At 39.6% G+C, this 12,503-nt stretch overlaps 1 protein-coding gene and 1 long non-coding RNA gene across 3 annotated transcripts in view; one reads left to right on the forward strand and one right to left on the reverse strand.

The window, feature by feature from the left end:
* Nucleotides 1-201: 201 nt before the first annotated feature.
* LOC139799157 (uncharacterized) lies at nt 202-7,393 on the reverse strand. Its single transcript, XR_011727109.1, has 3 exons — nt 7,336-7,393; nt 6,882-7,020; nt 202-2,479 (listed from the first exon to the last, which is right to left on the reverse strand). It is a non-coding gene; the product is annotated as an uncharacterized lncRNA (long non-coding RNA).
* A 61-nt stretch (nt 7,394-7,454) lies between these two features.
* The window catches only part of FNBP1L (formin binding protein 1 like), a 59,332-nt gene continuing 54,283 nt past the window's right edge, over nt 7,455-12,503 (forward strand). Inside the window, exon 1 of one of the 2 annotated variants that reach the window (XM_071750742.1) lies at nt 7,455-7,656. In XM_071750742.1, coding sequence (XP_071606843.1) covers nt 7,633-7,656 — 24 coding nt within the window. In that variant the 5' untranslated portion in view covers nt 7,455-7,632. The remainder of the gene's footprint in view (nt 7,657-12,503) is intronic. The other variant, XM_071750745.1, reaches the window with a different exon arrangement.

Consider the following 12,503-nt stretch of genomic DNA (forward strand, 5'->3'; position numbering starts at 1 on the left):
GCATTTCATTGATTTCTTTAACTGTGTTTTTGTTTTAATCATGTGAAAAAGGGTTTGAGAATTGGATAGGATCCTAAAATGAAATCTCTGGTAATGATGGTGTTACAGTAGCATATTTTAATGTAGAACAAAGCTTCTGAATGCTGAAATAGATTGTTCATATATGTATCTGTGTTTGGATGTATTTTTGTAACCTGACTCAATGGTTTGTATATTCCCACCCAGAGGGGCAATTAAGTGTTCAAAATAAGTCAAATTCTTTATTTGGTGCTGAAAATGGTGCATTTTTTTAGTGTGAAAAAAGGTCATAGGAAATAGTGACATGCTAATTTTTTTTTGGAGTAAGTTTTAAAGGTAGTACCAGCACAAGTGAAACACGCATGTTCTGTGTATTTAATTTTCAGAAATTCATCACCTGAAGAATCTGGGCAAAAGGAAAGTACACAAAGCAGTGATAGATCCAAAGGGAAAAACCCAGGGGGAGAAGAACCATTTTAAGAAATTGATAATATTTTTCCCTTTGCATCTCACCTTATCTCAAAGGGAGGAATACACAAAGACAAAGGGATGTGGGGGCAAGACTTACTATAATTCAGTTGAATACCTGTTAGATTTGGTCTGCTTTTTCAGCCTAAAGAGCAGATGTTGGTCTTCAAATTTAGTTAAATAAAGCTCCAAAAAGGTAATGTCACAATGTGAAAATTCCTTCCTTCCAAGTGAATTCTTTATTTTTTGTTTTGTTTCTTTGGGATTGAAAATTTCTGCATTTAGTCTCTGATCAGAATCTGACTTCAAATAAATGAGAAAGAAGGATAAACAGAGTTGTAGATATCTTTATTAATGCAAAAGGATGACATAGAAAGATAATTTATTTCCTGAGTGGGATATATTTTATGCTCAGCACACTGTGTTCTCATTCCCATTGTTTATGTATTTACTGATTCCTGTTCTTTGAAGTGATTGACTGTGGGAGGCAGAGAGTTTTGTTGGATATGTGAATTACCTTTGAGTTTCCTTCCAGGCTGTGATCCTTTGAGAGACTTTTTCTTGCACAAGTTAAATGTGGTGTTATGCAACGTGGACACCAACTTTCTTGTGAGAAAAGGAGGAACTACCACAGATTTAAAATAAAAGGGAGGAAAACCTGAAATTAAACCATTGAAATTGAATCCTTTGAAGGAGAGAAAGCATTATCTGCGGTGGTATGGAAGGTAGGACAAGAGATCATTGGCCTTCTCAGTTTCTAATTAATGTAACTCACCTTATTCAATGAAATAGGATTTGATTGATTACAGCAGAAATAGGTTGGTATTACACTATACTGCCTGTTCTCTTGCCAGCAGGTGGCTGTCAAGTTCAGGAAATGGGTTTCAGCTGGATGTGTTGAAACCAGGCAAAACCTGTTAACTGAACCCTCACAGTCTACAGCGATAATTCATGAAGCAGTCCAAATCAAAATTTCTTTAAAGGGATTAGCCAGTAACCCAGGATATTGATTATGTTCAGATGTTAAGGAAGATTTTTTCCCAGCTGCATATGTATGTTTCTGATCATAATTTGAAATCAGATTATAGCATAATATATTAGCAACTCTGAAAATGTGTGGTGCTGAGCTTTAACTATGCAGTCTTCCAGTAGTCATTATTCTGCAGCTTAAATTTTAGCCATGATAGACTCCATCTTTCAGTATTGATACAGAATACCAAGCCATACACTCAGTTTGAAAGCTGCTAGTTAATTGATGCAAATACCAGTTGCTATTCAGGTCTGGTTATTATCTCAAAACTAATAATATTTATGCCTGTAGGTAATGTGGTAATGAAAAATACTGACTATCAGAATTCACCATTGTTATAGCTATCTCTGTATATTAGGTACAGCTAAATATTCTTTTAAGTGCAAGGAAACATGCACTATGGGCTTGGGGGGAGAACTGAGAAGATCATGGGTTAGGTGAACTGGAGACACCAAAAATTAAGGTAGCAAAGCCCTGGAGTTTATGGTTATGTTTAGCTACAATTCTGAAAGTACATGCAATGAAAGGAAATTGATTTGTAATATTCAAGCAAGTACTGCAAACATCAAAGAATTGAAAGTCATATTTTGAGATACCCATTTTGATGGGTATTCTGTTTTTACTGTCCAGCCTCCAGCCTGCGTTGCAGTTGTATGTTACCAAAAAGAAATGCTAAGTTTCCCCGTGATAGTCTTGCTTCACTGGAAAGAGACAAATTCTTCTGAAAGAAGAGGCTTCTTGCACTTAAAATATTGCTTGTTAATGCTGATTGACATCACATTTTCTCAGCTACATATGGCATGACAGGATGGTCTCTTGGCTATAGTGCAGACAAAAAGCGAATGGAAGATATTTCACAAAAGCAGATGGAAGTTCTCACTTGCCTTCTATTTACAATTGGTGTAAGTAGCATCCTCTTAGTTCTGTTACCTGATCACTCATGATATATTTCTGTTTTGATTGCTGTGATGAGAGAAAAAGAGGAAACATACCTTCCTTTCAGTACAGACTGGAAAAGATGGGGGTACAGTTCTTCGCACAAAAATAGAAAGGAAAAAAAATGGCATTAGGTCACCCTAAGCAGTGGCTGAGCCAGCAGACATGGTGTGTTTACTACTATAGCTTCCTGCTAATTTTCCACTTAAAATAAATCGATGGAGTAAAACTGTAAGTTTATTTTGCCTAATAGTTGAAATCATGGGAGTAAACCTCTAGTCATATGCACAGACTCTACATACTGCTGGTTACAGTCTGGGAATAATTAACCTCTGGGAATAGAGGAAGTCTGGAGAAGTCAGTGGAATCTGGTGTCAAGACACCTTTTCTCTCAAACTGTTTCCTGAGCTGTAAAGTAATGATTACACACTCACCACACAGAGGCGTTAAGAACATAAATATTTTTAAAAATCGAGTACTTAGAGTGCTGAGGGGGGGGGTTGAATACACATGGGTAAAGGAGGGAGCTAAATTCTTTCAGTTTTGAAGCACAAAGAAGTAATACCCCTAGGTTTAGCAAAGCATTTTTTTTCCAGGGTAAAATCCAATTTTAATACGACAAAGAGACTGTTGGCTAAGGGAGAAAAGGATTAATTGCGCCTCACACTGAGAAAGAGATATTTGGAAGTAATTTGTTTGGTCCTGCTGATTTCTGTGGCAATGGAAAGCTAAGCTGCTTCTTGCTTTAGAAAGTGCCCACAGGGAGTGCCAGACAGCTTTTCTGCCACTCCAAATTAATCATGCAGACTGTTGTTCTGCCAAGATAATATCCCTAGGTACACTTGTAAACCCAAATAGATTCTGTTGAGAAGTGAACAGAATTAACAAAATAGATAGCTATTGTAATAACTAGAATTATGTGGATTCAGTCTAAGAATAAAATCAAGCAGTTTTCATTTAAAGCCAAGATTGATTAGTCAATGATGGGGGAAAATGGCTAAGTCTAAGAGTAAATTTTCTAAGCTAAAAATAAGTTGACATAATCTTCCAGAAAACGCTATTTTTTTACAAGGATACTAGAACAATGCAACTCCTGATAAAGCCTTTGCTGCATTTAAAAATTACGTAAATGTATTTTAAATATTCTTGAGGCCCTTTAGTGAGACTTCCTTAATGTTTTGTTTTGTTATTTCCCCCAGACTAATGTTTTTAAGGATGTGACTAGAAGAATATTTAAATCTGTAGGTTAATATTTGTTTAATTATTTCTAGGCCTAGGGCAAATTGCAATCCTTGCTAATGGAAACAATGTCAAAATTCTAAATGATTAATTATAACTTGACTGGCAATGTCCTGCAGAGATGCAGTAGGCTCTTTCCCTCATCTTACAGCTTGGTCATTTCACGTCCTGAACTGCTAAACTGGAGTGGAGCATAGCTCAGTGTACAGATGGGAATCTCCTGAAGCAGGACAGGGACCTAGTGATGACTGAGGTCAGACTACTTGCTAGGCTGAAATGGTGTTATGCTGCTAGGACTTCTGATTAATTTTTAATGAGTTAAATTTTTATTTGAGCACATGGTCTTAATATGTTGCTTATGAATTCCAGGCTCCATGATACCTTAGATAAGTGCTTTTTGTCTTTTAACTAACTTAGAATTATCTTTGTAGTTTATTGCTGTAATGAGCTAAAATCTTTTTACTGACGGAGAGGTGGCTCCTAGTTTAAGTAAAGGTGAAATGCACATCTCTGTACACGTACCTGATATATATAAACTGTTTTTGGAAAAAGTACACGTTGAAAGCAAACTAAAAATCAGAAATCAATTTTGAAAACAGTTGTCCCTATATTTCAATTAAAACACTAATAAAGCCACTGAAACCTGTTGTCAAGAAATCGGCTTTGCACTTGAATTTGTTGGAATCCTGTAGTATGGAAAACTGTATAGAAGGCATAAGTCACACTGATTTTAAAATCTTGCATTGTTTTTTTTTTTTTTTGAGATTTTAAAATAATGTGTCCAGATAAAAAAATTAGTACTGCCTTTCCTGGAATATTGGAAGCAATCATTCCTCCCTCTAAATACACTCCATATAGTCTAACTCTCCCCCATCTGTTTCATTTACTTTACTTAAAGAAATGGCTGTCAGCAATGTCTCAAATAATTTTGAACTGTATCCCTTGAGTCAGATTTTATGCTAATTCTCTGGGGGGTGTTTCTGCATTGTACAATGAAGGTCCAAGATCTGAGCTAGTTCTGTGGATGGACTGCTACAGCTAAATGGCTCATCATGCCTCCATGCAGAAACACTGGGTTGGGACCCAGAAAACAGCACGTTAATGTGTACAGCTTCTGGCCTAGTCAGCCTTACTTCCCAGCTCTGTTCACCTCTGAACATAGTGAGCCAGACTGCAGTAGTGCTCTTGAACAACGATGCAGTTTCGTTGCTAGCTTGTTCAAAATCTGTTCAGCAAGATTTTTTGATTGCTCCTCTTTATAGTGTACATACACTCTTAAAAGACAGGTGTAGCCCAGGGGCTGCTGTGATGACACCTACCCTGTTTTATGCAGTATTTCAGAGCAGCATCTCAAACCTGTTCTGGAGGTTGTGAAGTTGCCCAGAATCTCTGCAACATCACCCAGCTCTTGACACTTGCTTTACCTTAGGGCTTATGAACATGTTTTTTGGAGAGAGCTGCCTAGAAAGAAGAAATCCTGTTTGTCCTGGGAAAACCTCTCATTAGTGAGAATTAGGCTTCTAAAGCATTAGAGAGGTAAGTATTGTATTTATGTATCTATAATACAGGATACAGTTTCCTTCTCCTGAAATGGCTAGAGATCACTGTAAAATTCAATTTTGCTGGATTGCTCTGAATTGAAAACAAATCCTGACATGTCGAGAATGTTGGCCTTGCATTTTGCAGTAGTAGGAGTGACCAGTGAGTTCTTAAGAGTTAAGTGAAAGAATGTGACAGGCCTGGTATCAATCAACCAACCACAAATATAAATTTACATAAATAAAAATATAAAAACATTATAAATACATATATAAAAATATTATACTTTGAAACTCTTGAGGTATCTTTCATGCAATTAAAGGGCAGTGGAAGCATAGATCAGTAATTTAGGATCCATTTTCCAGTAGATGAATTTTCAATGCTCCATTAGAGTTTCAAGGCTGAAAATTTTAACTCAAATTATTTTTTATGTTTTATTTTTAGTTATCCAAGATGAAATGACTAGAAAGATGAGTTTTCCTGAAGTTACCAGAAAAAGAAAAATCCTGGCCCTCCTGAAGCAAGCAGCAAATTTCTAATTAACTTAGTAAGGACTCTCACCCCCAGTGTTTAAAGGATCATTTGCTTCTCAAAATTATGCCTTTTTTTTTTCCCCTTTTTTAAAAAATTCAAAGCAAAGGCACACAGATTGTTGGGTGCGTTTATAAACGTTGGTGAGGGAAGAGTAGAACATGGATTAACGCACAGTTAGATTTTTGAAATCCCTCTTTCTAAAATTATTGCCTATGTAGCAAGCTAAAGCATAGGTATTAATTGAAAAGATATCTATTAATAGAAAGCATATAAAATGAGCATGTTCATTCAATTTTTACTTGTTATGAACTCTTTTCTAAGAATTGTATAAAGTGGGGCAAAGAATAGCTAAGCAAGATGTTGAGATGAAGTTTACAGTGTATTATAGAAACTATTTTTTCTTAATCCTGAAAGGCATGTAAATTGAGTGAATTAAAACAAATATTATTTTTTGTCACTTATTTATGCTTCATTACCCAAATCAACAAATACTCTGGTTGGTGAATATTTTCAATTATGTATGCAATCTACAAACTGAGATTGTTGGAATTCAATTGAAGTGTACCTAAGTGTGGAATTTAAACCCCAGATTAGACTCTGAAGAGGATATGACCACTGGCTTGCTAAAACATACATGTAGGCCACATGCTTTATTCATGTTGTGGATCCCCACAGCCCAGATGTCTTTCTCATGTAATGTATCTAGCTTAAATACTTCACTGCAGAAATTACATTGTTGAGCTCTGATCTCATCTGCTTAATAAATTCTGATGTTAATACTACTCTAATACAATAATTTCATATAGGTCAAGATGAACTTGCATTTTTCTTTCATATGGAAAACAGAACTAAACCTAAATTAAATGTGATGCAAAGGAACAGCACCTGAAAGGCAACTTAGAAATGAAAAAATAATTGGATAATCTTTGTTTCTTGATATAGGGACTTAAGACAGTGTTACTTCCACTGAGTTTTATTGCAAAATATAAAAAAAAATTAAAAATTAGAGCAGTAAATTAATGCCTTGAGAAGGTAAATTAATTTGGGTGGCTTCTGCTAGTAGCTTCATAACGGACATTTTAGTGGAAAAAAACAATCCTTGACAAGGATTTAATACATCTCCTTGTTGCTGAGGAAATTGCTGTAGTCATACAATGCCTTTATTTCATCCACCTACTCCATCAAAATTAGGTTATTTTTCCTCAGATGCCAGCCTCGCATTTCCTAACTTCTCGATTTATGATTTACTTGCACACCTGCGGAGTAAAATAAAAAGTAAGCAAAAATCCCTCCCTGTTTGTTTTTCTTTCTCGCCACCGCGCCAGGTGAGTAGGGCCTCCGGTGCGCGGCCGTGAGTCAGCGCTTTCCCGAGGGAAGCCGAGGCCGCCGGGCGGGATACAAAGACCCGAGGCCTCGCTGCCTCCTCCCGGCAGCCGCCCCCTCCTCCTCATTAATCAGTAACGACGCAGTCCGAGAGGCTTCACACCATGACACCCCCCGCCCCGCGGCCCCTGCGGACTCCGGGGTGCGTGTGGTGCAACGGGAGGGAGGGAGGGAGGGCGGCTACAGACCCCGCCGCCGCCCCGGTCTACTCCCTCCCTCGCTCCTCCGGCGCGGCGGCCTCACCCCGTCCCGTCCCCCCGTCTCCTCAGCTGGGCCCGCCCCTCTCCCAGTCTCCTCCGCGGCTCCCCCCCACCCCGACCCAGGCGGAGCTGGAGTTGGGAGCGACGTCGTTCCTTGCAGCCGCCGCGTCTCCCCAGTGACCGAGGGCACCGGCGCTTCCCCGCGGGACCCCTTATACGGCCGCCGGCCGACCTTTAATCCCTTCCATCGCTTCTGCTGGAGCCGGCACTGCCCGCGGAGCAGCCATGAGCTGGGGCACGGAGCTGTGGGTGAGTACCGGCTCGCCTCTCATTGTGTCTGAGATTCGCCGCCTTCCCTTGTCTGCTGAGGCGGCTTCCCTGGAGGAACCGCGGGGCGACCGGGGCTGAGGCGGCCGCCGAGGCGCTTTGTTCGGTGCTGGGTCGACGGGCACCGGGCACCGGAGGGTACGGGTAGGGGGGAGGGTGGCGAGGCACTGAAAGCGGCGAAGGGTGGTGCCGTGAGGAGGGGGAGCGGGGGGGCGGCCGCTCGGCGGGGCCGCGGGTCGGGGAGCGCCTCGTGCGGGGGGTGGGTACGCGCGAACCGCATCACACGGCCATGGCGCTCGCCGGGGGGGGCGGGGCACCCGCCGTTTCGGCCTCCACCGTTCGCCCGGTAACGGCCGCGGCAGGTCGGGCTTCTTTGTGTGTGCCCACCCGCCCCTCACCCCTCCTTCCTCCGAGCCAACAGCGGAGGAGGGCTCTGGTTGCGGGGCGGCTGGGGCCGGCGGTGTGCTTTGGGGGATTGGTTAGGGCGGGGTCCCGGCGCGACACCGGGCACCCTGAGGGCGGCGGTGCCGGGCGGTCGTAGGGCTGCTCCCTGCCCCAAAACCACCGGGCTGCTCTGATGAGTAAGGCGCTTTGAGCTGTCGCCCGTAATTGGAAGCAGGTATTACACAGCTTTGTCTCTAAAAGTACCCCAGAACCCTGGCTGATGCTGTATTGTTTTGTATTTTTTTCAACAAAAAAGGCAGCAAGGAGGCACAGTGCTTGCTCGCCTGTGTCCGTGTTGCGTTAGAGCTTTTCTCAAACCTTGACCACGCCGAAGGTTTCTGGCTGTGCGGAGGGCAGTAGAGAAGGGCCTTTCCTGGGGGAGTCTGCTGGGGCGAGCGCAGCACAGCCGTGTCTGCTCGCAGGCCCTGCCCTGCTGGGATGTTGTATTTTATCGATCAGATTTCCTCCTGTTGCTGCTTTAACTGGAGCTGACGCTAATCGTGGGAAAGCTTAAGAAAAAAAAAGTACCAAGAAGTCCCCTTTTTAAGTGCTTGTTTGCCCTTCGTTTATTTGCTTTTAAAGACCAAAGACTGTGAAACAGACACTTGCACTCGGAAAAATATTTACAGAAAGCTAAGCATGGCAATTTGAAGTCGAGGAGCAATAAAATCGGACCTAGTGCTATTTTATTTTATTTTATTTTTCTTAAATGTTCAGTTAATTAAATTCCTTTATCAGTAGTTTCCAGTGCAGGGCTATTAGTCTCTAGAGGAGCAAAGCTCTGCTCAGTACCCAGAGAAGTGGTTACACGAGCAGCTGGGGGATCCGAGTCAGAGTGTGGGGTTGCTGTTTGGGGTGGGGGGCAGGAGTGGGGCCGGGGAAGCTCCTGAAGCCTCCTCAGTAAGTCGTGTCTGGCAATGCAAAATGAAGATGTAATAGATTTGTATCAGTGGTTCAATGCAGAGAAGCCTGATCTAAAGATATTTAGGAGTTACTTTGCGGTTTTGTGCAGTACCAGGATTTGTAGGCATGATGAGAATTCAGATAAAATACACTTGTGCAGTACTAACAGCACTGCCCTAACAAAACTGAAACATAAAGTTGCTGTAAGTAAAATTAGCAGCAAGTAGTAAGTAAAAGATTTATGTTAGCAGCATAAGTTTACCTTTGTAGTGGATGCTTGTCTATGCCTCAGATGGTCAGTGGTCAGGTATAGGTCAGTGTTCTGGATAAGCAGAGCTGAATTTTCTTCTGTAAGCACTGAAGTTTGCATCGCTTCAGAAAACAGTTGTGTCCTGTTCTCTGTTCATTTGGGCAGCTTCTTTTCTTTTTCATCTTGTAACTGACAGGGTTTTGTTGTCCATCTTGTATTCAGTTTTGTAAGAAAGTGTTTATCTTCCTTATATGCTTAGGAAATACAGTAAGGTGGATTTTGACCTCTGCCTTCCTTTATTGACAGGCATTTCATTCAGTGTCATGAAACTTTACAGAATTTTATCTAGACAAATGTTGTTTCCTGTGTCATTAATTCTGTATTAGTCTGTATTAATCTAAAGAAATAATGCCAGAATTTTAAGCCAAAAGTTTTATTAGAATACTCATTTAAACTAAATTTAATAACACATTTTTGCTTGATATCAGGTAACTGTATAAAATAGTGTGTTTGTAACTATACAAGACACTGACAATGCAAGTTTTTACATTAAAGTATGTCTTTTAAGTGGGTTATTTTTATTTGCATAATCTAATAATATTTAAAAAGATATCTATTAAGGTTAGAAAGAAAGCTGTTTTCTTAGTTGTAAAAATATTTAATTCTTCTCTTACCACTTGAGTATTGAATGTTTAATTAACTTCTGTTGAACAATTTATTTTTTTTTTTAAATGGCAAAATATCAAATTTATTGGAAGTTAAATCTTGGTTTAAAAAGACAAGGAAAACAGTATTTGTGAAGTATCAAAGACAAGCCTCTAAACAAGGAGTAAATAAACTAAGGTGCGTTTGGGTTCTCCTGTACTTTTTCCTTCATCATTCACTGTTGTAGCATCAGTGCAGCTTCAGAAGGCAGCGCCAGCCAGGCTGGGTTTGCTGGTGGCAGCAGGGCAGTAGCAACTCGGTGTTAAGAATCACCAGCTGCAGAGAGCTCTTCTACACAGGTTTTCTGGAGACCTTGTTGAGTCTAAAGCTCTCTCTCATTATCTCTTCCAGCTGTGGTCATAAAGTGGATATTTCCAAGATTAGGACTGGTTTCTAGATAATGTTTTTTTTTTTTAGAATATTTGCAAATATGCATGCAGGCTTTGCTGATTTATGGAGGCAACTTTGATTATTTTGTATCAGGTGTTTTAGTGTCTCCTTAACCCAGCCTTCTCAAATTTTGTGTCTTTGTGCTGATTATTAGTATTTTATGCTGGTTCACAGTTCTTTTTTGCTTGTTTGTCTGCGGGTTTTTTTGTTGTGTGTTTTTTGTTTTTCTGGAGCCTTTATGCAGTTTTTGATAAAATAAGTAAAACGTGTGCATGGATGACTCTATAGACAAGTAAGGAGCTAGAAGAAAAATTAGAGCAGTAGGAAAGCAACTCATGTTTGGTATTTATAACCTACTTATTTAATGTGTCTGTCCCGATATTGAAGAAATGCTTATGCTACTGTTCCTTAAATTATTATCTCAGGGACATGACAAGGGAAAGATTTTCTGTGATGTGTTTTCTGATTCTTTATATTCTGTAGCTGCTATTTCTGTTTGTGGATTTTTTGTTTTTCAAGCAACTTTTTATAAATACACCACCATACTGTGAAGTGGGTGTGAATTGGCCAAAACATGTATGTCTTGAGTAGGTTGAGGCACTTCGTGATTTTTGGTATGGTGAAGCTGAATGCTTTGCTCCCTGTTGCATTGCTGCTTCCAGTTAGGAATAAATTTTCTTTGATAGCATTGTATGAAATGGTGCGAATTAATAATAGTGAAATAAATGTTGATTCATTTAAGACATTCTGTCATTAACACTCATTCTATAACGTTTTCTACGCCACGTGAAATGTGTTATACTTTAATGCTTTTTTTATGACAACAACAAAAAAATTGATAAAATTTGAAAATATTATTCTGCAAATAGTTTTATTCTAATTAGTGCATTTATTGTTGTGGTCATTCTGTAGCAGATTCCTTATAGAATGTGCATGTCCACACAAAATTGAAGATACTTCAGTGAACTCCTTTGCATGATAGTATTCTCTTAATGTTTAGGACAGACAGTTTAGTTCCCAGTGAGAACTGGGAAATCTAACCTCATGTAATCCAGTTGAAATTGTATTTTTTGGGAATTTGACTGGTGCATGCTAAGTTATCCTGTATGTGATGTTTAACTTTTGTGAAGTGATAATCCTCTGGTTAAGGGGGCACATCACTGCAAAGTAGTAGCATTGCTCCACTTTGTTGGTAACAGAAAATTGCTGCTGTTTACTTAAATACACTTTTCAGAGTTTTAACCTTTTTATCAGACTTTTTTTCAAATGCAGCATTTTTATGTTCACCTCATGAGCAGTGAGTGTTTACACCTGGAAGTCCTGGGCAATCTTGCATACTTTGCTTAATAAGGTGCCCCTGTCATCTCTTGCTGTACTGCAATGTTGAAGGCAAGAATTGATGAATGGAACTAAAATTGGTGGGTTTTCTTTTTAGTAACATGAAATATTTGAAAATAAAAATTAGGTAATGTGATATCAAAGAATCTACTCTGGATATGTTTCTGTACATCTGGAGTTCTTTTTGTGATAGGTGTAAAGTGTACAAATAACTATAAGAACATGCAACAAAATGTACCTGGTTGTTGTCATCTTGGGTTTTGTTAATTCAAATTGAATATGTAGTGTCTTTTCTTTGATGCTGAAGGCCTCACCGAGCTTTGGAGACTGGAGGATGTTTGATAATGAAGTTCTTGGCTTAATGAGGGGAGGCAAATGAAACTCTTGTGTGATTGGCACTCTGAAGTGGCTTCCTTGAAATTAATTAAAGAGTTTGTGCTGTCTCCTTAAAAAAATAAGGAAAGATGTTTTTCCACTTTTGATGCGTGTTCTGTGTTTCAGACCTCTGAAACCATTAGTAGTAGTTGGCAGAAAAAGAGTTTTAATACCATGTCTGAACATTTTCACTCTGTAAAACCAGTCTAGCCATCTGTTTCTCACCTCTTGATAAATATTTAAAGCAGAAGTTTTGCTGAAGGCTTTTGCGCTAAGATTTTATGATTAAAAAAAGAAAAAAGGCTGTAGAAGATTTAATGATACTATTCTTGTGAGCTCCTTGGGGCCAGAACCACACCATTTTTTATAATTAAGAAACCACTGGCCCTGTAGAATACTGTTTTAGAAATGAGTTATGTTTGAC

This window comes from Heliangelus exortis, chromosome 8 (assembly GCF_036169615.1).
Source record: "Heliangelus exortis chromosome 8, bHelExo1.hap1, whole genome shotgun sequence".
Classification (NCBI taxonomy): Eukaryota; Metazoa; Chordata; class Aves; order Apodiformes; family Trochilidae; genus Heliangelus; species Heliangelus exortis.